The sequence below is a fragment of the Doryrhamphus excisus genome, linkage group LG23, assembly GCF_037039965.1.
Source record: "Doryrhamphus excisus strain RoL-2023G ecotype Guam linkage group LG23, RoL_Dexc_Guam_v1.1, whole genome shotgun sequence".
In the NCBI taxonomy this organism is placed as follows: Eukaryota; Metazoa; Chordata; class Actinopteri; order Syngnathiformes; family Syngnathidae; genus Doryrhamphus; species Doryrhamphus excisus.
In genome coordinates, this window is record NC_136379.1 from 10,015,894 (window position 1) to 10,040,665 (window position 24,772).

General features: G+C 48.0%; 1 protein-coding gene across 11 annotated transcripts in view; it reads right to left on the reverse strand.

Annotated features, from left to right (window-relative positions):
* The window catches only part of dlg3 (discs, large homolog 3 (Drosophila)), a 61,198-nt gene that overhangs the window by 2,574 nt on the left and 33,852 nt on the right, over positions 1-24,772 (reverse strand). For 5 of the 11 annotated variants that reach the window (XM_058053256.2, XM_058053237.2, XM_058053279.2 and 2 more), the window contains 7 exons: positions 21,124-21,285; positions 14,262-14,418; positions 13,733-13,835; positions 5,019-5,133; positions 2,580-2,756; positions 2,151-2,226; positions 1,758-1,860 (listed from right to left, as the gene is read on the reverse strand). In XM_058053256.2, coding sequence (XP_057909239.2) covers positions 1,758-1,860; positions 2,151-2,226; positions 2,580-2,756; positions 5,019-5,133; positions 13,733-13,835; positions 14,262-14,418; positions 21,124-21,285 — 893 coding nt within the window. Of the gene's footprint in view, positions 1-1,282; positions 1,329-1,757; positions 1,861-2,150; positions 2,227-2,579; positions 2,757-5,018; positions 5,134-13,732; positions 13,836-14,261; positions 14,419-21,123; positions 21,286-24,772 lie in introns of all 11 variants that reach the window. The other 6 variants (XM_058053287.2, XM_058053295.2, XM_058053247.2 and 3 more) reach the window with 5 other exon arrangements.

Here is a 24,772-nt window from a genome sequence, read left to right on the forward strand (position 1 = left end):
ACCCTGGTGGCCCATAATCCTGGTGGCGTGTCTCCTACACGGTCAGGAAGGTTCCTTCCTGTCTTGGCTTGCAGCTTTAAGGACAAACGCTAATGCTTTTTCTTTGGCTTGCTTCTTCAAACACCAGCAGAGTTCTTGTCCATAAAGGCCAGGGGTGTCCAAAGTGCGGCCCTGTGGCAGGTTTCTTTTTGTACTTTTGCACATTTTAAATATACAATTAAACACCAAAACTAACAAGAAAAAGATCATTTTTTATGGTAAGGTAAACATCTACGTATATAAGATATGTAAGATTTAAAATAATAATAGTATGAAAACACTGAATTTTCAGAACAATTTCCACTGTGGTAAAACAATGAATGACCTTTTGGGGGAATTAGAGAAAATGAGAAGTGGAAAGACGCAAATAGTCAAAGTTAGGAAAAACAACAGATGAAGTAGTTGTACGTAACAGAAGTATTACTACACTCGCTGTAGCCCAAAGCCCTACATATACTGTAGTAGTAGTAGTAGTAGTAGTAATAGTAGTAGTAGCCCTCGCCGTGAAACATTTGGACACCCCTGCTAAAGTTACCAAGAACCTGAAAGACTCCTTGGGGAAGCCATCTTTAAAGCAAACATGCACCTTTTAGAAATGTCTCCTCGTCACGCCTCTCTTCTCTGTGCCTTCTAAAGATACTCAAAGAGGTAGAAAGGCAGCTAATGAATGCATGTCGTGGGACTCACCCATTGGGCCTAGCAAGGGAAGGTTGTCTATCCACGTGATCATGTAGTAAGAGCTACACTGATGATGTCATACTTGGAGGGGGGGGGCATTGGTTCCACATGGCAACATGGAAGGAACGCTACACCTAGCCTCCAAATAAACTTTACATTTGGGAGCCAGTGCGTGCTGAAGCTTGTTGCTAGCCGGCTAGTCGCTAGCGTGGCATTAATATGAAAGGGGACCAATCATGTTCATTGTGTTGACTTGTGGACTCCTATAGAGCAGCTACACACAATAACGCCCACTGCGCTGTGATTGGCCACCCACTTGTTTGACGTGTTGGTGCTTGGAGGAGGTTACTTCTAGGCGTAGTGGGTGCGTCCCATGACGGGAAAGAGAAGGGCGTGGTCATGTGACATGAGGATTGTGGAGGATAAAAGGTGCACTTTTCCTTTAAAACTGGCCTCATCGGGTCCATTGAAGTCGCCAGCTCGGAGTAGCGTGACATGCTTTCCTTGAACAAGGCGGGGCGAGGGGGGGGGTGTGGGGGGGGACACAGGACAACCACACACTTACTCAAACTCTTTGATCCATAAAAGTCATCGCTTAACCCTGGGAAGTCCTAGGTGTCCCGCAGAGAACAAACACAGAAGAGAGAGCAGAGAGGAAGAAGAGGTTAGTGCTAGTCGGGCCAGAGAGGAAGAGGAGTGGCGTGCGTGTTGATGCTATGGCCACCGTGCGGTTACAGCATCTGTTAGCGTAGCCAATGACCACGCACGCATGCACGCATGCACGCAGGCACGCAGGCACGCAGGCAGCCGTCCGCTCCTCTGCGCCCGTGGACCCCGGAGAGGAGGTCACGTGACCAGGTCCTCTGCGGGGCCGTGAGGGGGATGACAGCACGCCATCCTTGGAGGCGAGTGGAAGTGGAAGGGAGGATGAAGGTGGAAAGCCAGAAACTAAAGTATGATAAGGGAGGGGGGAAGAAAGGAGGAAAGCGACGAGCCCGCCCCCCCACCCACAAGCGTCCAATCACACATCGGGTACTCACGTTCAGACTCCACCAAGTCCTGCACAATATTCTCCTTGCTCTTGTAAAACGGGAACTTTCGCGACAGGTTGAAGCTTTTTTTGCGCTTTACTTTGACAGGCTGCTTTGTGGGCGTGGGGGGGCGGGGTGGGGGTGGGGGGGAGATGAGAGGGTGAAAACAAAAACAGAATATGGATTTCAATGACAATACTCAAAAGCCATGCAAAACAATATGGAATGTAAAAAGGCAGAATGAGACGGCAGGCGATGGGTGGAATGATTGGCGTGTTCACGTGAGGACGCGGGCGGCCATCATGATACTGTACATACATCATATACTGTAGTTACATACAGCTCATACGTCTGTAGGCCACCTCACTGGTGCTTGCAGATGGCCCTCAAGCGCTTACTTACCCTGTTGGACTCAATCATGCCTGTCCTGGCGTGGAACTTCACTGTTTTTAACCTGGCCCGCTCTTTTTTCTCCACCCTGGGATGCAAAAAAAAATTCATGTTATGGCATTGTTTGCTCCCGCTTTGTCCCACATTTCCTTGTTTCGTTCGTTCCTATTTGCAAGGAACCTCAAAGGAGACGCTCATTGCAGAAAAGGGAAAGTCTACTTTCTATCTGCTGCAGGAAGAGCAGCCAGGAGGCATCAACTAGAAACAAGGAGGCACAGACTTTTAATGTTTTGGGTATTATTATTAACCGGAATTGACAGGGAAGAACCGAGAGGACACGGACTTCACTCCGCTGACCGGTAAGTTCTTCATCAACACACCAAATTGCGTCCCACCGAAGGGTCAAAACGCATGCGAGTGCAAAGGAAGCGGAAGCGTTACCTTTTCTTGCTGGGAATGACCCCGATCTGCTCGCTCTCCCCGTGAGGCGTCACCAGCCTCGCCTGCCACCACTCGTCGTCCGATGCGTTGATGACATGGAGGATGTCGCCGTACGAGAAGCTGAGCCCTTGGCTGGGCAGGCAGCTGTCCCTCGTCCGGTCGTAGTCGAACAAAGCTCTGCAAAGACAAAAAGGCCGCCGTTCATCATCCCAAAAGCGGTACTTGTCCAAGTGTATTGGCCTACCAAATGACTTCTAGTTAGTCTGCAACAGAATTTGGGGACCAACAGTTGGCTGCCAGGCTGGACACTTCAAAATAAAGGTCCTGTGGTAGCCACTTACTAATGCTATAAAAAACCTGTTCAGAAAGCATGCAGGCCAACATTGGCACCCTGTGTTCCACTAAAGTACGCAGTCTTTGTTGTCAGTCATCATCAGCCCGTACCAGAGGTAAACCGGGTGCTCTTCAGACCTGCTTTACTGGTTTTTAAACTCACCTACAGGACTAACACCGAGAGTTTTTCAAGCAAAAGAAAAGCAACGGGGTCTTTAGTGGAAACGTCCTTTCCATGTAAGGCTGATGACTGACTGTAGGACTCGTGGCCTCTGCTTGCGTGTAACAACGGCGCTCGTGCACGTTTTGTTTTGTTTGGCCCATTTCAAAGCTCACCTTGCAGGCTTGACGCCTCCACATTCCTGAGGCTGGGCTGGGAGGACATGCATCAGCTGGATAACCACACGGCTTTTACTGCATTACTGTCGTCTTAGTCACCCGCACTGGAGCGGGCTCGGCGCCACTTGCCTCCCATACAGGCTAGGCCAGGGTGGCTGCACCTACGCTTCTTCTACAACATGGAGGTCCGGGTCTTGGCCGACCCGCCCAGTCATGCCAACTGCATCAAGCAACCTGGCAGCGGTGGAGTAACCTGGATCACCTTCACCCTAGTGTGACTCACTGCTTCCACATGAAGTAGTACTGCAGTATGACAAGTAGCACTGACAGTCTACAGTACCTCGACACACAGTGATGGCTTGGAACTGCGACACTTACTACGTAGTTCAGCAGGAAAACTACACAAAGTTGGCAATATTTTAGCTCCAAACGTTTGTTGGCATGGTGTACTACAGGGTTGTCATGGTGATACCCAACCGTTTGTTGGCATGGTGTACTACAGGGTTGTCATGGTGATACCCAACCGTTTGTTGGCATGGTGTACTACAGGGTTGTCATGGTGATACCCAACCGTTTGTTGGCATGGTGTACTACAGGGTTGTCATGGTGATACCCAACCGTTTGTTGGCATGGTGTACTACAGGGTTGTCATGGTGATACCCAACCGTTTGTTGGCATGGTGTACTACAGGGTTGTCATGGTGATACCCAACCGTTTGTTGGCATGGTGTACTACAGGGTTGTCATGGTGATACCCAACCGTTTGTTGGCATGGTGTAGTACAGGGTTGTCATGGTGATACCCAACCGTTTGTTGGCATGGTGTACTACAGGGTTGTCATGGTGATACCCAACCGTTTGTTGGCATGGTGTACTACAGGGTTGTCATGGTGATACCCAACCGTTTGTTGGCATGGTGTACTACAGGGTTGTCATGGTGATACCCAACCGTTTGTTGGCATGGTGTACTACAGGGTTGTCATGGTGATACCCAACCGTTTGTTGGCATGGTGTACTACAGGGTTGTCATGGTGATACCCAACCGTTTGTTGGCATGGTGTAGTACAGGGTTGTCATGGTGATACCCAACCGTTTGTTGGCATGGTGTAGTACAGGGTTGTCATGGTGATACCCAAACGTTTGTTGGCATGGTGTACTACAGGGTTGTCATGGTGATACCCAACCGTTTGTTGGCATGGTGTAGTACAGGGTTGTCATGGTGATACCCAACCGTTTGTTGGCATGGTGTACTACAGGGTTCCAATTGTCGGGCGTGCTCTGTAGCTTAGCATGACTGAAGACGAGAATGGATGTAGATAGCATTAGCAGCACACTAGCTCATCACGAGGAAAGAAGCAACCAGGACAGGAAGGTTGGCGTACAAATCCTCGTGCCTGACGCATGCTTGGACTGGCTTCCCAGCACGCTCTTGTGGAATGTCCTGAGTGGAGAGGTGGTGTTGTCCTAACGTGCAACAGCTCGGCCGCCATTATAGTGAAATGGTGGAAGGTGGGTGACTTTCACCGACAGCTGCACGGTCGCTGTCAGCGACGTTAGCGTGTGCTTCCTTTGGCCGCCGGTCTCGGCATGAATGGAAAGTATTTCTCAGCTCCACTGACCAGTCCCCATTCATTGTTTGCTTTTAAGGTTTCTTTGATCAGTATCCTGGCGTGAAGAGCTTCCAGCATTGAACCTTTGCCAGGCGACAGTGTGGCTGCTGTTGAGGGCTGGGCTTAAACCAGAGCGGGCCAGCAGAGGGTCATTATTACCTGACATAGAGGGAACGTTTCTCGCTGGTGCGCAGGGAGCCGGACCCCGAACTCATGCTGCTGTTCATCATCTGCTCCCTCAGGTCGTGGATCTTGGACTCAAAGCGGCTGTACTCTGGAAAACAACAAAACAAAGATAGCTGTTGTTAAACGGAGGCTCTGCAAACGCCCTGAGGGATGACCGTCACATAATCCTTAGTCAATGTGCAAAGATGCCACACCAGGCCTCCAAAAAAGGCTGCATGATGCAGAAATGATAACGATAGGCCTGTCATGATAAATCAATCGGTGATTCGCGCCATAACTAAAGTGGAAGTAGGTGAAGCTGCCAGAATGGATGTACTGTATTGCCACGTGTTTATTCCTCTTGGCCTACCAAACAGGCTGTTTGACGAGAGGGTTCACTCTGTGCATCTGTCCACACCTGCAGCGCCATGAACAGAGGGGGTGAATCCTCCTGTCAGTCATTCAGTGCCTTTGTCCCAGTGGGAGAGGCGAGGCGCTAGCTAGCTAGCTAGCTAGCTACGCTATGGAAGACTTTCTTGGTGCCTGTTGTGTATAAAACGCCATCTGATGTCAATTTCAGCCCGTTTGTGCATCATCATTTTGGGACAATGAAGTCAATCACACCAGTGGAACTTAGGTTTAAAAAAAATATGTTCTTTCACCAAAGTGCCCCAAAACGCTCCACCTCATGAAAGGTAAATGTCCCAGTAACAATGTTGACTATCCTTAATAAATAAAGGTTGCTGTTGATACGGTGCATTTGCATTCATTGATGATGCCACATATTACATGGATGATAGTTTACCGTATGCTGACAGCTGTAGTGGCTGGGGGTGTCTGGTTTCCATGGAAACGCGTCAGCACTGAGTGACTAATGTAGGTTGAATGAATCTTTCCATTGATTAATGGCCCTCCTTTGTCACAGATCAGTGATGTCCCATATCAGGTCATTCATTATACAAATGAAGCTCAACGTGGGATCCTTAACACGGTTCCAAAAATGAAAAAAGGGGGGGCCACCAACAAGTCATCATTTGTCAGAAGAGCAGCTCAGGAAACAGGACTGTGATGAATGTCTCCACCCGAGCCGACTCATTTAGCATCTTCTCATTAGCTCGCCCGCGCCACACGCCGCTGGAACAAGCCCCGCCACCGCCGCCTTGGCGGCACGCTGGCGCACACAAACGAGAGCAGCAGACGCAGCTAGACAAACAAAGCGTGCTGGTCACACAAAGAAAGCAGACCTGTGAGCAAACTACGTCCGTCTGCAGGAGGGTTGCCTCCAAGGAGCAATGGGAATGCAATGGGAACAACAATGGGAATGAAAATAGTCTCTTCTGGGGTCAAAACGTTGCTAACACGGGCAGGGTAGATCTTCTGGTGATCACTGGGGAACGCTGGTGAGGTGTACATCACAACCACTGGTCAGTGGTGCAAAGAGATGAGGTGTTGCACATTTCACTCTGAATGAAAGCTAGCGGAGTGTAGCAGAGCATGCTAGTGTGGCTCAGGCGAAGCGACTAATTTGTCAAGGCACACAGAATATCGTGTTCCAATGATTATACAGTATAAACGTTCTATATTTCAAAAGAAAAATCAGACTCATCAGGGAAAAAACTTTTGTCCCACATTTCCAATGAACATTTCCAATTTTCACACCAGGAACTGGGCTGTGTACGTGCACGCGATGTCCCTTTAATGCGTAACCTGCTGTGCGCTACACGGCTACATGCCTTTCCACTTCCTGGTTGATGCTGAGCGAGAGGTGCGTGCCGAACTACATTCATTTCTGAAATGCTGGGCAAACGGTCCAATAATTGGGGTGTCACATGATCCTGCAAGATTAAAGCATGACAAGATTTCTACTTCAGAAAAACAGTAATGATGATGCATGAATAAATTCCACAATAAATGAAAATGAACTTGATGATTGTCTGCCTCAATACAATGCAGCACATAAAAATGGTTAAAAAAAATAGTAAGATATTGTCATTGCTTTTCTCATCTTCGTAGACCCAATCTTGTGTATTTTCTCGTCATGTGACACCCCCACCAATAAGTAAATGGCCCTGACCAGGTTGTGTGTGACAGCAATATTTTCCTGAGCGTCTAGTATCGTCCTGGCCAACTCGTCCTGCTGTCTAACAACTAGTGTCATCAAGAGCAGCAACACTTCCTGTAACACGAGCCAAAGCTCAAAGTTCATATTGTGCCGAGCAAGCAGACAGGCATCCATGAAAAGCTAATATCCACGCCTCCGAGGATGACATCACAGGAGTTCGTCACTACGCTAGGAGCGGGTGCATAAACAAGCTTTGGGCCACTGAACCCTGGCCCCCACAGCCGAAACCTAAAAGGCAAACCTATCTGTGCCTCCCCTCCCCTGGGGGCTGTTGCCATCTCCACCCTGCTCGGAGCAACAGGAGACACCAAAGTGAAGTAACCAGACACCAGCTGACGGCCATAACCAGGCAACGTATTCAGCATGGAAAAACAAAGAATAAACCCACTCAGGCTGGTCCACTTGGACGGAGAAGGGGGGGGGGGGGGGGGGGGGGGGGCTAAGGTCAAGACAAAAAGAGGCTCAATAGCCAAACAACCTGAAGCAACCCGAGGCTGCCTGACATTCCACAGTGAATCATGTGTGGACATTCAAGCAGAGCAGGAAGAGCCGCCATCGGTCTGCACCCTCCTCGGGGGACTTTGGGAGGGAATGCCGGGCTCCCGACTAGCAATGGCTGCCAAGTCTCTGATGATGACAGCATCAGAATACAGACTGGCCTCTGTAGCCGACATCACAAGACGTGCGGGGAAGGTTTCAAAGCCGCGATACACCTGTTACCAACAATACAGGTAGTGTTTCTTGGCCGGCATGGAAACAAACGTTCCACGACTCGGGCTGGCTTGCCAGTTCAACGACTAAAGGAAAGCAGTCCAGACGGGAATGTCACATTTTACTAAACGCAGGATTACACAACTATACAGTACAGAGGCACAAAGCACTACTAGCAGTGTTTTTCCAACGTTACTCATATCACATTATTTTACTTATCTACCTGCCTACATAAGACTATCAAGATATTCTAACCACCCAGGCTAGCTAAGAACTCCCAATGCTAAAGGTAACACCACATATACAGTAGGTGTAGCACTCCTTTCTATTTTGCTACGTGAAATCTATGCAAGTATGACATACTGTACCTGTTACTACATGCTCTCGGCATGGATGGAAAACCTTGGAGCTTTTGGAGATCTTTTAATAGGTGTGTCCCATGACATGCATTCATTAGCTGCCTCTTTTTATTATCTTTACATTCACAGAAAATACAAAGACGTGCGTTCATGTCTCACATGAAGATTGTGGATGTTTCATTTGGAATTTTACATTCTCTCCCTTTCCTTGTGGAAGTGGTAAGTTGCTTATTTGTCCTTTCCCCCCCACTGCGTTTGAAACACTACGTTTTATTTCATAAAAAATATAAAGATTGTACAAACTGTTACTGTAGCGCTTGTCTGCATCATCTAACCTTTAAAAAGTTTACATTATCTTGAGAATTGTATTTAATCAGAATGACCTGCTAGCAGTCTGCTTTTTGGCATAATGTGAAAAAACATTAAAAAAAGGTTTACTCAAAAGCTAAGCAGTTTTATTCCAATTGTGCACTGAAAACGTACTGAGGTCACCATAAAACACTTAGCATGATGGTGCCGGTGTACCTAATGCTTTGGCCGCTGGGCGGACATCGAGCGGCCTCACGTCAACATGTGATCCGTCCCACATCAATTATTCACCAGCACACCTTAGGAAAGGCCGTGATGTGAACCATGAGGTCCTTCATTCTCACTGCGGCTTCTTAAAGGCGAGAGCTAGCTTACTTTTTGATGGGCGGCCCAGTGGGAGGACTAAGACAGCTAATAGAAACTAGGACTATTCTGAAGCTGCATGTCCTCATTAGACGCTTTTTTTATTTCATTTTATTTTGGGGGACTGTGGCTTCTCTTCTCATCCAGTTATGTAACACATACTTGTAATATGAGTACGAGTATTAGCCCCCCCCTCCCAGTATGTAGATCTTTTCTCCATACGACAGTATATTTCTTACAGTATGAGAGATTCTACTTTAATTACACACATTTGCTTTCCAGAACACTGACAGCCCCCCGCCCCCCACCTTTGAGAGCTATCCGGGCGCCTTGCCCAACATGAACTCATATTTACTCCCCCACTTCCTCCACCAACCAACCGACCAACCGACCGACCGAGCCGCTGTCCTTGAACACCACATTGGCGGATTATCCAGTGCCAAAATTCCACATACTGGGGCTGGGGTGACACTTTGAAACCCGGGAGGGGGGGGGGGCTTCAGCAGAGGGGCTTGCAGCAAGTCAATGATTAGCAAGCACTTGTCTCGTATGTTTAAAGTAGTTAGATATTGTACACAGATAAGTGGCCTTGGTTGGCTAGCAAACAAGAGTCAGCTTCACAGCTAGTACAGCTAGTACAGCTAGTACAGCTGACATGTCACAGTATTACTCCAATATGTCAACATGTGTCAGAACATTTTTCCATGAAAGTAATAATATATGGCATAATAATGTGGGTACCATGCATCAAAAGCAACAAACTTGAACTTTTCAAGGGTATTTAGTAGTGGTGGTAGTATCAGTATCAGCCCGCTACTGGTGAGCAGCATAGCGCATAGATGTATATAGTGTATACAGTAACTACGGTAGACGCCGCACCAACGCCACCATATTAGATGTGGCAAAACTTGTAGTAGAAAAAAACTAATCCCAGTGAATAGCATTTCACAGGTATGACTTAATTACTTTGGACAGTATTTGGAAAATGGTTTCCAAATATTGAAAGGCAGGTAGTATTCTGGTCACTAGAAATCAGTAATGTTATATGATGACACTTTTCAACCTGCATATAGAATGGCTGCCCTAACATAGCATGGCTGAGATTTAATGTTTAAATGTTTCTCTCATTCTGTGTGGAAGTGGTACGTTTAAGTCCTTACCCCTCCATTTGAATAGACGTTTTATAATAAGCAAATTGGAGAGGGTAGTTAGCTCGGTAGTTTTCTACGCTAGGGTTAGCCTTCTGTTATGTCCTTGTAGTGATCCCGTAGCCTGTGCTATGTGATGTAAAGGTCACAATAAGTCATATTCAAATATTCAAACTCATATTTAGAAAGTCATGACTAGCTTTTCTATGCTCAAAGTACATACTGTATGTGTGTATATGTGTGTTTCCTTCGACTTTACGATATTAACGCAAAATAAACTAGAAGAAACACACAACAGTGTTGTTGTAAAGGTATGTTGTAACATGCAACGTCACTCCGAAGTGTGCAGATCTCTTAAATGTAATGTAAGGGGGTGAGCTCACCACACACACACACACACACACACACACACACACACCTGTTGGACCACACCTGTGTGTGTCCCCACCTTACAGTTACATAACCATAGAGAAGCACTTTTAAATGCTTATGTGCCACTATAGGGTTACTATTTCTACTATAGGGTTACTATTTCTACTATAGGGTTACTATTTCTACTATAGGGCTACTATTTAATCCACAAACGCGTCGAGTAATCACTTAAATAAGGCGATTAAATCAATTCAACGTGCCTTAATTAAAAAAGCAGTGCCAAACGTGATAAAACCACCATGAAAATGATTTTTCATCAAACGAACATGAATATCCATCGTATATTTAATTGTGTCGTTCAAGTGTCAAAGAGAAGCTAACCAGCTAACACCGCCACTGCACCGACGATCTACAGGTTACTGCAGAATAAAGCACCGGTAAGAGTCGCAGTTACAAACACTTGCCGTCTCCCAACAAGCACAACATTTCCGTTTCTTTTCGGGGGGGGTGGGAGTGTTAAAACGCCACTCACCTCAAATGGAAAGAAGCGTGAAGTTTCGCTCGTCAAAGCCGGTAGTTCGCTCGTCGTCACCCGGCCATGAGCGACTTCACGCGGCTTGAGCTGGGCTGCTGTTGTGCACGAGCCCATCCCCCATCCTCTCCATCGGGCTCGCAGGCCGATTAAAGTTGCTCGCTTCGGGCTTCTTTCACCTTCGGCTCCTGAATAAACTTTCCTTCGTGGCGGTTCGCTCAAATGTCTCCGTGTGTATGTCGGTGAGCAGTAGCGGCGTCGGCGGCGCTCGCCGGGAGGCTCCGCAGCCTTCGAGTCCAGGGAAAGGGCAGCAGCCGACCGCGGCTCGTTCGTTTGCCCGCCTTACATTAGCATGCATGCTAGCACTAGCACCGCCCCTCAACCTCAATATCCGTCCCCCGGAGCCTATAGGGAGCTCCGTGCTCTTCCCAAGCCGGAGAGGAGCGCATATCCGCGGTCACGCCAGGTGGAGCTGCTTGCGTCCGAAATATGCCAAATAGACCCCCCCCCCGCTTCTAATAGTTGCGTCTTTATATGGGATATGTTGAACATCTGTCCATAGTAATGCAATAAACCTATAAGATATATATTTAAAGAGTATATCAAGTGTTACCGTGTACTTTATATTTTAGCTACAAGTTGCTAGGCAGGTTTCGTGAAACATTGATAAATAATAAAAAATGGCAATTAAAAATAGCACATAGTATAATCATACATATTCATTTTATATATTTACACTAATACTTCCTTTATGGCAGTTAATTGGTTCCAGATCAGACCAGTAAAACGAATTTCCGTGATATTTGAGTCAATTAATGTTAATAAATGGAATATTTTCATAGTTAGAGCAAAGAACACCTGTTTATGGCTTTCTAAGCACACAATTTAACATCATGAAAACCACCCAAATAGTCACTTTTATACTCCTACAATTGTTTCTTTACATCACAATGCTAGGCTAGGGACCGCCACATATGGCCGGCGCTAGCATAGCAAGCTAGCGAGCTAACCAGTTAGCCTTTCTAGTTTACTACTAAATTCTTAACGTAAAGTGTTTCTAACGGAATGGCGACAGGTGACAAATGAGACGCTCATACTGTACTGTCTTTCTCATTTGAAAAGAGCCCCCAATGGCAGGTTTGATGAGAGAGACGTGCTCGCCACAGCAGGCCGCCGCCGCCGCCGCTGCCGCCGCCGCCGCCGCGGTGACTGAGCGCATCCTCAACATGATTGCCTGTGGATGGTTGAAGACCAAGGCTTCACGACAATCCAGGTTACGCTCTTCCCTCAAGGACGCATTTTACAAAGCTCGCAGAGAGCCTTTCAAGGAAGTGAAGACTGTCATTAAGGCAAACAACAGCCATCTTGCCGTCGCCGCTGATGTATGACACATGTACAGTAATACATACAATACATACAATACATAAACGCTCTGACTGGCTTTTTTCTTTGCATTTCTGCATCATTTATTATTTATCATTTATCCTTCCAACGGCTCAGGTCCCTTAACCCTAACAAGTGCTTCTATTTTTGAACCACAGATAATATTGTGGAGGCGTATAGCATACATTTATATTGTTTTTGTGTACATTTACTGTTTTACTGAGACTATTTGACAAACATTTATATTTCCTATAGTTTCACTTTTTTAACAGAATATTCAATCAGCACCGTGAGGTTAAAATTAAAAATGTGTGTATTTTTTAATCTGCTTCATTGATTAATCAATCAGTTGCAGCCACAAAGCACGTTTGTATAATTTGATTAGAAGACAGGTGAAAAAACATGGCCATCATCAAGCAAAAATAACCGGCCATAAGCCATTCAGCATTTGTGTCATCATTCAGCATTTGTATGCTAGCACGTCTTCCAAGACACAACCCTAGGGGGCGCCATGAGGCCAGTAGGTTGCTACAGTATGTACAGTTGTCCCTCCTTTATAGCGGTTAATTGGTTGCAGACCCAACCACAGTAATTGAATTCATGCGATACAGGATTATATTGTCATAGTTAAAGCAAGAAAACCTGTTTATAACTTTCTAAATTATTAAATTAAGAAGCCAAAATCTTACCACTTCCACACAGAATGGGAGGACACAACATCATTATGGAATATTAAGGTAATGTCATGAAAGCTCAATGTTTTGTGTCATTTCTGCCACCTAGTGACCGCAGTACTACACATCACTTCTATTTCCATATGTCTGGACTAAAAATAGACCAGAGTCTACCAGCATTTTCTATGGCGTTTGTCCTCACGAGGCTCACGGGGGTATGCTGGAGCCTACACCACCAAACAGCACCAAACAGTACTACACATCACTTCTATTTCCATATGTCTGGACTAAAAATAGACCAGAGTCTACCAGCATTTTCTATGGCGTTTGTCCTCACGAGGCTCGCGGGGGTATGCTGGAGCCTACACCACCAAACAGCACCAAACAGTACTACACATCACTTCTATTTCCATATGTCTGGACTAAAAATAGACCAGAGTCTACCAGCATTTTCTATGGCGTTTGTCCTCACGAGGCTCACGGGGGTATGCTGGAGCCTACACCACCAAACAGCACCACTGAAAAAGGCCATCTAGCAAGAGACATTTATAGTCAGGTGACAACACGAGGACACCCCACTCCAAACGGTGTCTGTTGATGCATGCATGCTATCTGGTGTGTTTTTGCTGATGCATACGGTGTAGGCCCCCAGTCAAGCAACTCCTATTGATGCTAGCCTTAGCACTGCGTGTCATTTGGCATAACGCAGGACACGGAACGAGAAGCGGTACTCACCTTCAGGCCTGTACTGAGCAATGATGGTGACGGTCTGTCCAGCTCTCTTCAGGGCCGCAGCCGCTTGCTCATGCGTCGCATTCCTTAGATTGACGCCATTCACCTGCAGGACAAGCAATGGAATCATCTCGTCATGTTTACCCAATCCTTCCATAAACACATCTGGATTGGATATTTCATAATATGATACTATTTTGTTGGCCAAATATCGCATTTCATCGCATTATATCGCATTATTTTGTATGTTTGTAGCTTTAATGCTAACGAGCTGTGAGAGATGACGTTTGGGTGCTCATGAATAGGCTCTCAGTACTATATAGTACTACAGTTATAGTCATATTTGACAATGTGAAACATATCAGTATGAGCCTTTTTTCAATCCCATGGCCGATTCGAGATCAACTTAAAACTGTCTGATTTTGGCCCTCATGCAGCCGAGCATCTCGGGCCGCAACCAAAACAAGCCTTTGAAAGTCCTCTCATAAGCCGAGGTCAGGACACACAGAGTCTTCGGTGTTGAAATACTAACAGACAAAATCCGGTCTCCTCTCCGAAGCTCGCCGCTCAGGTCAGCCGGCCCTCCAGCCAGGATGAAGGAGACGAAGATGCCCTCGCCGTCCTCTCCGCCCACGATGTTGAAGCCCAGCCCCGTGGAGCCCTTGTGCAGCAACACCTTCCTCGGCTCCCTGCCACCAAAAAAGAGCGACAATGTCAGCGTGAAAGGCAGCAAAAGCAAAAAAGGTGAAGGAAGGGTGTTCCGGACATCTTCTATCAATTTAGATGGTATGATCCTACAGTGAAGTCCTGAAGGTGAGACCCTCTCCTGTCCTACGTATGAAAGTATGTTAAAGACAAGAAGAAACACAAAGCAATGATCCCTTATTGGTTTGTCTAGCATGACCAACCATAAAGGACCCCAGCCTGATGCCCATTGGCTGCATGTGGACACCACCGCCCACTCGTGTGAACGTACGCCGACCAAATGAGATGCGGACCCCACTCCATCTCCGTTTTGTTCTACTTTTTTTGCAATTACTGCGATGACTCATCCCCTCAAAAAAGGCTTTTTCAGACCCCCCCCCCCCCTTTTGGAAAAGATGCTTTTGGAGGCCAAACCGCCGCTGTGGTCAAACACACACGCACACAGTAAGGAGGCCCGTTCAGCGCCGGCCTTGAACGCTCTTACTTGATAGACTAAGCCTTCACTACAACATGCATCCATGCTGGTTCATATGCATGCATGCACACGCGCCAAACACTACATGCTTCCCATTAGCGGTTTTCCCTGCCTTCTACAGGAACAATTCCATCTCCATCCCAACTCGCTATGAAGGCCATGTCCCCCTCCCTACTGATGGCAGCGTTCCAAGATATGCAAGGTTCTACCACGACTGCCTGGAACGAGCCTTGACCCGTGACTGCCGTGACTGCCGTGACTGCCGTGACTGCCACATGACTGCCACCATGATTGCCGTGACGACTGCCGTGACTGCCACCATGACCGCCGTGACTGCCGTGACTGCCACATGACTGCCACCATGATTGCCGTGACGACTGCCGTGACTGCCACCATGACCGCCGTGACTGCCACATGACTGCCATGACTGCCACGACCGCCGTGACTGCCACCATGACTGCCATGACTGCCACGACTGCTGCCATGATTGCCATGACTGCCGTGACTGCTGTCATGACTGCTGTGACTGACGCTATGACTGCCGTGACTGCCGTGACTGCCACATGACTGCCACCATGATTGCCGTGACGACTGCAGTGACTGCCACCATGACCGCCGTGACCGCCGTGACTGCCATGCCTCGGATAGAGATGAGGTGGAGATAGCACAAAGTGTGAGTCCATAATTAGCCAGGAAGCCTCATCTAGTATCATTTAAAACAAGGGTGTCCAACATCTGGTTTTTGTGCCATGTCATATTCTAAATAGAGAACTAAAACAGCCCCACATGAGAAGAACTCCAACGTGTTAGCGTGGTCACCTCGAACACGAAGCTGACCTCCACTGCATTGGCGACAAAAGAATCCAAATGAAGTAGCCCTGATTTCCGACTACTGAATAAGGTGAACACCAGCATAGCGGGTCTTGGTCCTGGATCCAAACATGCAAGATAACAACAACAGATACGTCACCATGGTTACCTGGGGATCCCAATCTGACGGCTGCTTCTCACAGAGCATTTCCTAAACGCGTACTGAGGCCGCCTCCTCGCCAGCGACATGGAGGACGAGATGTTGACGGTGAACATGGCGGCGGCGGTCTGTCTCTGAGCTACCGGGTGACCCCCCCCTTCCTCCCGCCTCCCCTACTCCTATCTGGCCTTTTCCTCTGAGAGCGCCGTCACTTTAAGAGGTTCCGTATCTCATGCCCCGTGTCCAGTGATGGGAACCAGCTCCTCTCTTGGAGGCAAACATTCTCTTCCCCTCATCCCAAGCGAGGCGAGGCTTAACACTTTAACCCTAACACCCCCAAAAGAAGCCAGGATGCTTTGCATCCGCAACTATGGCCACCGCGCTTCTTCCTCACCTTCCTGTTTCGGTACATTGCTGTCCGTCAGTCCACCAGACCTGGAAACACCTCAGTCTGACACCGTATCAGGTGGACAAGAGGCTACACACACACGCACACACACACACACACACACCCTGTTTAAGACCCCACCTCAACAACACCAAGATCTGTAGCGTACATACATCAGAGTGTCTGTGAGTTCCACTCAAAACAGCAAGGCACTCCTGTCGTATAGATGATCTTTGACCCACTCTCTGCTGTTCTGTCTGGGACGGACACACCACGGCTTGGAAGGACACGCCATGGCTGGGACGGACACGCCACGGCTGGGACAGACACGTCATGGCTGGGACGGACACGCCACGGCTGGGACGGACATGCCACGGCTGGGACAGACACGCCATGGCTGGGACGGACACGCCATGGCTGGAATGGACACACCACGGCTTGGAAGGACACGCCATGGCTGGGACAGACACGCCATGGCTGGGATGGACACGCCACGGCTGGGACAGACACGTCATGGCTGGGACAGACACGCCATGGCTGGGACAGACACGTGTCCTTCAGGGCGTGTCCTTCATGAAAGTAAGCTTTCCCTCTGCATTTCCAATGCTGCAGTGATGGTGCAGCTCTAACGTCCAGGGGCAGGGCCTTCCAAGTCTTTTAATGTTACATGATGTAAACACAGAATAACCAACAGATTCTTTTTCCCGGACACATCACCTGTTGCTAGGCAGAATTCACCAAGCGCCATCATCATGACTTGTGTGCTAAAGCCAATAAAATCATGCAGTTTCCTTGGCAACTTCCAGCAGAGCTTTGCTGCCCACACTGCAGAGACGGGACGCACCATCAGGAGTTGGACCACTACTCCCTATCACGTACTATACGTAGATCACATACTTCACATACTACACATACTACACATACTACACATACTACACATACTCTGTACCACATAGAAACACAGGTTGCCATCTGCCAGACGCTATGCATGGTTAGCATGCAGCTCCTCTTGGATGCCCTTCCATCCACTGCAGGAACGTAAACAGCAATGGCGGTGGGAAAGAATTCTTCCCCTCTACACGCCTGCCTGTGTGCTAGACCCCCCCCCCCCCCCCCAAGCCGAGCGCAAAGCTAAAAAAAGAGAAAAGTGTGAATGGATGTTAGGACTGCGGGGTTCAGTGTGTCATGCCGTCCTGGACTCGGCCCAATAATTGGCTCTGCTCGGCTGATTAATGGCGGACACTGCAGATGGACGCCATTTTCCACAGACAGATGCAGCACTTTACCCCCCCCCCCCCCCCCCCCCAACGCTTTTATGGAGAGAGCCAGATACGATCTGGGTGCCGCTTTATCTTCTTTCTGTGGCGAGGCCACCGTCTCCCCAGCCCGTATTTTCTTCTTCTTCTCTCAATGTGACATTTGACTCATTTCAATTTCATGCCTCGCTGTGACTAAGAATAAAGTGCGATGACTGATTAACACCTAAGACGAGCGCTCGGCTTAATTTGCTGTGATTACTTTTATTTCACCCCCACGCTCTCTCTCTCTCTCTCTCTCTCTCTCTCTCTCACTCGCTCTCCTCGCTGCGCCGCCGCAGCCTTTAAAGCACCCGACCCAAAGGTCAAAGTGCTCCTCGTTACCGATGCCTGAATTTGAGCTTTCTTCTACGTGTGCCGTGCTCCAAGTTCCTGATGTGTCATCGTCAGGCCGCCGTTTGCTCAAACCTGCAACACTCCTACGCCGCAGTCGCTAACGAACCACGACCATGTAAGACGAGCGGCGTTATATTACGCTGGAACCTCTTTTTGGATTATGACATCATGACGATAATTCCATCACATTAAAAATAGCTCCAATGACGAAACATTAGCTGTACTATGCAGGTGAGCAAATCAAGCGCTCCTTTATCCTGCCTGTGGCGTTCACGGCCTGTCGTAACTTCCCCTAAGCTCACCCGTAAACAAACAAAAACCAGAGACCTCCATGGCGTCACGCCGGCTGCTCGGAGCGTGTGCCGGAATACAGTGCACCTTGCTGGGCCACAGCAGGTGGCTCCTCCCCCTCTATACTCCGGTTCTCCTGGTAGTCGTCGTGTCATGATGTTTCATTAGGCCGCACCGGGTGGCGGGAGTTGAGTGGCAGCCATCTTTGAGGCGCCTGACTTACGAATGTTACATGGGAATCCAATCGGTCCCATCTTGAGGAAGCCAATTTTACCAGCTGATCCCGATCCTGAAGATCGAATGGGAACATCCCTAAACTGTATAGTACAGTTTTGCTGGTCATGGACGCCTGGCTTCGCATGGAGGTGTCGGCTGTCAGCCCAATCCCTTGTGGGTCACCAGTAATCCACCAGTAATCCACTACGTGGGGGGTGCGGGGGGGGTGCATGCATGGACCAAACGTGATTTACAAAATATCACAATCTACAGCCCTGAATTGTGCATGTGTGTGTGTGTGTGTGTGTGTGTGATTGCCGCCCCCCCCATATCATGACACCCACAGGACTGTCCGCTCCAGCCAAGCGGTGCAGGCCCCCTAGTTACATTGATGGTGAAGTGTGAGGCTTTGTTTTTCCATATAAGGAGCAGCAGGAATACACACACACTTTGTTTGACACTTGTTACATAAAAGCTCACACACACACACACACACACACACACACACAAACACACACAGGCTGGAGGAGGGCATGGGAAGGATGAAAACCCCAGTCCTGGCAAAAGGATGAAATGAAAGACAGTTAAAGAGCGGGAATAGACACAGGCAGATATGATATATTATAATATTAGAAATACAGTAGAATATGATAAGATCCCCCCCCCCAGGAGGAAACTTGGCCCGCCTCCTGACGGACGGAAGCACACGGAAGCTTGTTTTGGTGTTTTTAAGGTCAGGTAGGCTCAGGTTTCACCATGAGGGACAAACCCAGACCAAAGGTTTGAACCTCTTCCACCGTCTCCCAAGAACCATGGCCCCGCAGTCGTTGTGATGAGCTAAAATCCATCATTCATATTTTAATGGGGCGGGACCAGTCTCTTTGTGAATGTTCTGAGCTCCTGTTTCCATGCCAGAGTTGCACTGGGCACAGTAAAGCTGTGTCTGTGGCTCATCTGGCTTCCTGTCCCCAAATATTTGGGCCGCCATATATATATACACGTATATACTATATATATATACTTATATGCGTATATCATAGTATATTATATTGAAACAAATACGCCAAAAGTGAAACTGAACGTTGAATCATGCTACCGTCACGTTAGCCTCTCTGCAGCCGGATTAGCACCGTTAGCGATTCTATCTCACGTTCCCATGACGACAGACCGTAAACACGGTTGATAGCATCTTTATACCGTCTTTTTAAGAGACTGACTGTATGACTGACAAAAGGTCTCACTCCCTTGGTGCTGTTGTTCTAAGTAGCAAAGGCAGCCACAGAGTGAACCCTCTTTCATTGATGGATCTACGTATTAGCATCCTGAGACTTTTGTTTCCTGACTGAGAAACCATCTAGCGAGATGTCGTATGAAAGAGTGAAGAAGAGACCATAGAGAATGACATATGGGGGCAAATCATGCAGATATCTAAAGGGGGGAGAGTGGGGGGGGGGGGGGTGACACCGACATGCAACCATTGCAAAGGAAGACAAAGAGGAGGAATCAGCGCTAAGATCATCCTGCCCGGCCTTTCCTGACCTTCTCACGACTTCCTGTCCGTGTCCACCTGTCTGCTCACGTCTACCTGATGCTAAGCTTCCGGAGAGGAGGGTTAGCTGGTTGGCTGGTTAGCTGGTTAGCTAGTTAGCTAGTTAGCTAGTTAGCTAGAGCAAGGCGTGATGGACTAGGTTAGTACCTGCCAGAGAGGGGGAGTAGCGGAGCTTGGCACAAGGGTGCAGGGGAAGGACAGAAGCCTCTGAAGAGAGCCTGGGGCGCCTTGCCCTCCCCAGGTTTGTGGATGACACTGTAAATTGGCTCAGCCCGGCTGTGGGGGCACAGGAATCACAGTGAACGGGACAAAAAGTGTACGACACAAAAGAAAGAGATGCGACATACATGTACACAGGTTACACATGTACACGGGATACACATGTACACGGGATACACATGTACACGGGATACACATGTACACGGGATACACATGTACACGGGATACACATGTACACGGGTTACACATGTACACGGGTTACACATGTACACGGGTTACACATGTACACGGGATACACATGTACACGGGATACACATGTACACGGGATACACATGTACACGGGATACACATGTACACGGGATACACATGTACACGGGATACACATGTACACGGGATACACATGTACACGGGATACACATGTACACGGGATACACATGTACACGGGATACACATGTATACAGGTCATGTGGACATTCCGGGAACAAACACACTCATCAGCCTCATGCAGCCACACGCAGGGAGCCTCCTTCTCCTCCTCCTCCCCGGAGCCCCCCCCCTCGGCCCCCCCATGAATGCTACATCCCATCCAGTCCTTGGATTAGAGGTCAAAGGTTAAAAGACAGTCATAACAAGAACAAGAAGTGACAAGATGCCTCTCACCACACACTGTCCAGCTTTTTCCGACGCAGCACCCCCCCCCCCCCCCCCCAAAAAAAAAAAAAAACCTGAATGGCTGAACATGTGTGTTTTCGACACCGGGACGACAACAACTCAAAGGAGGGCCACGGAGAACAGAAAGGAACCCATGCACGACAAGATAGGAGGGGGTTGACCTTCTGTCTCCACATAATCTATGCGACAGTCGGTGTCGCTAATGCGGGGGGTGGGGTGGGGGCGGGTCGGGGGGAATTGAGCAGCCAGCGACCTACCTTGTGAAGTCTTCCTCCCCCAGCATGTGGCGGGGCACCGGCGAATACCTGGACGGGGTGACCTGGGGAGGCGGGTACGCCGGCTTGGGTTCCATGGCGCCCATGTAGTTGTGGCTGACGTGGTTGTCCACCATGGTGGGGAAGGCTGGAGGGAGGGCCAGGCCAGTAGGGGGGAAAGAAAGAATGATTACACTCTAAGCACCGCCGCTTCAAATCCCGCATCACGTGACCGCGGGCCCCTGAGCCTGTGACCCGGCCCCGTGTACGCCCGCCACTCCGCGGAGGGCAGCTTTCCTAATGCAAAAAGGCTTCGCTACACGTTTTAACTATCAACAGGAGGGGAGGGGCGTGAGTACATCCACTCTTTTGAAGCAATACTTCTAAAGACTACTGATTACTACTGACTACCTTTTATAGCTGTTTCGCCACCTGTCAATACCCTTTAACTGTATGAGAGCCCTCCTAGTCTAAACTAACACCCCTACAGTCCCCTCTACATAATAATATAAGATAAGCCTGCATAAACGTGTTACGGACGTGTGGACAGGAAGTGATGCCGGGGCTTCAGAGTTGAGTTTCAGCTGTATTAGTAGTAGCTTGTGTTTATTATTATTATTATATATTAGAGACAACATGATACAGATAATGTTTTGATATCTGTCCATGGAAGTGTAGCGTGGGAACACTTGGAAGAAATGAGCATGTGACCAAGCGTACCTGCTGATGTCCTAATCAAACATCACGACATGACATGACCACTACCAGGAGAACCAGAGTATAGAGGGGGAGGAGCCGCCTGCTGTGGCCCAGCAAGGTGCACTGTATTCGGGCACACGCTCCGAGCAGCTGCCATGCCGCCATGGAGGTCTCTGGGAAAGGTGTTTTGAAACGACGCTGGTGTTTTAGTTGGTTGATTTTGGTGAGGAGAATTTGCTAGAACTAGAACAGGAAATGTCGTCCTAGTTCAGACGAGGTTATGGCAGGTCGTTAACATCACAGGCACCAGATTTAGAATCACAGGGTGTATTTTTGGGCATTATGGGTATGACATGGTCACATGGTTGGTGCACCCCGGCTTTCAACCCCCAACCCTGGCAGCCTGTGAGAGTGCAGCAAGTGCGTGGAAATGTAGCCACGCTAGCACACTCAGAAGTGGAGACGCTTGGCCTCAAGATTGTGGTTCTCCCAGGCGCAGGTGGGATGTGAGAAAACGTCCGCACTCAGTGGGAGGCAGAGAACGCCGCTTCTTCGTGCTGTGGGAAGAATGGTGTGTGTGTGTGTGTGTGAGTGTGTGTGTGTGTGTGTGTGTGTGTGTGTGAGCAGTCACTCCGTGGGTGTCTGGGCGTCGAGGTTTTGGGCAAGAGAGCAGCCATCCACGGTAAGAATATTCACGTAACATTGGCCACGTTATGTATTAGTAGCATTACTAGCTTAGGTTAGTTAGCCGCATTATGTAAACATGACTCAACTACTTGGATCCTGCATTTGTCATCGACGTGATGCACAGCGCTTCCCTTTATTGATGACTTGTCATTCTAGCCGGCCTGTCACTCAATCCAGCGTCCACCTCCACCAAACATCACTAAGGTCAACATGACGTTGGACACCTTGGTGGATGCTCACACCTCCCGCAGAAGCCTGGATGTGGAGCTTATGAATCAGATATGACTCATCATGTATGCATTATTTGATGGGATATGAAACAAATATTCAGCCTTGCCAGGTACTAAATATGGGGGGGCATCTACTGGGGAGGGGGGCATATACGTATCATAAGCACACGCCGCAGTGCAAGGTTGAACCATGTCCATCATCATCAGCAATAGAAGAAATATTATGCAGAAAGAATAAGAGAAATACAATTATACATTATTTTCCATGGGTATGCATATTATATTTATACTATATTTCATATTTGAAATTTGTATTTTTAGAAGGAAAGGGATTACACCATTAGTATTTTATCATCATGAAAATCAAAATAATAATTTTTTATTCCTAAAATACGTGTCAGGACATCAGGAATACACGTCATATCATCTCCAGTCATAATGTATCAGGGTAAATGGAATAAATACTGCAGTATTTCCACATTACTGGATGTAAATACTATGTGAATGAGTACCGTATAAGGGTACAGTGTTAAACCTAAGCATGGCCCATAGTTAAACCTAAGCATGGCCCATAGTTAAACCTAAGCATGGCCCATAGTTAAACCTAAGCATGGCCCATAGTTAAACCTAAGCATGGCCCATAGTTAAACCTAAGCACGGCCCATAGTTAAACCTAAGCATGGCCCATAGTTAAACCTAAGCATGGCCCATAGTTAAACCTAAGCATGGTTAAACCTAAGCACGGCCCATAGTTAAACCTAAGCATAGTTAAACCTAAGCATGGCCCATAGTTAAACCTAAGCACGGCCCATAGTTAAACCTAAGCATGGCCCATAGTTAAACCTAAGCATGGCCCATAGTTAAACCTAAGCATGGCCCATAGTTAAACCTAAGCATGGCCCATAGTTAAACCTAAGCATGGCCCATAGTTAAACCTAAGCATGGCCCATAGTTAAACCTAAGCACGGCCCATAGTTAAACCTAAGCACGGCCCATAGTTAAACCTAAGCATGGCCCATAGTTAAACCTAAGCACGGCCCATAGTTAAACCTAAGCATGGTTAAACCTAAGCACGGCCCATAGTTAAACCTAAGCACGGCCCATAGTTAAACCTAAGCATGGCCCATAGTTAAACCTAAGCATGGCCCATAGTTAAACCTAAGCACGGCCCATAGTTAAACCTAAGCATGGCCCATAGTTAAACCTAAGCACGGCCCATAGTTAAACCTAAGCATGGTTAAACCTAAGCACGGCCCATAGTTAAACCTAAGCACGGCCCATAGTTAAACCTAAGCATGGCCCATAGTTAAACCTAAGCACGGCCCATAGTTAAACCTAAGCACGGCCCATAGTTAAACCTAAGCATGGCCCATAGTTAAACCTAAGCATGGCCCATAGTTAAACCTAAGCACGGCCCATAGTTAAACCTAAGCATGGCCCATAGTTAAACCTAAGCACGGCCCATAGTTAAACCTAAGCATGGCCCATAGTTAAACCTAAGCACGGCCCATAGTTAAACCTAAGCACGGCCCATAGTTAAACCTAAGCACGGCCCATAGTTAAACCTAAGCATGGCCCATAGTTAAACCTAAGCATGGCCCATAGTTAAACCTAAGCATGGCCCATAGTTAAACCTAAGCACGGCCCATAGTTAAACCTAAGCATGGCCCATAGTTAAACCTAAGCATGGCCCATAGTTAAACCTAAGCACGGCCCATAGTTAAACCTAAGCATGGCCCATAGTTAAACCTAAGCATAGTTAAACCTAAGCATGGCCCATAGTTAAACCTAAGCATGGCCCATAGTTAAACCTAAGCACGGCCCATAGTTAAACCTAAGCATGGCCCATAGTTAAACCTAAGCATGGCCCATAGTTAAACCTAAGCACGGCCCATAGTTAAACCTAAGCATAGTTAAACCTAAGCACGGCCCATAGTTAAACCTAAGCACGGCCCATAGTTAAACCTAAGCACGGCCCATAGTTAAACCTAAGCACGGCCCATAGTTAAACCTAAGCATAGTTAAACCTAAGCACG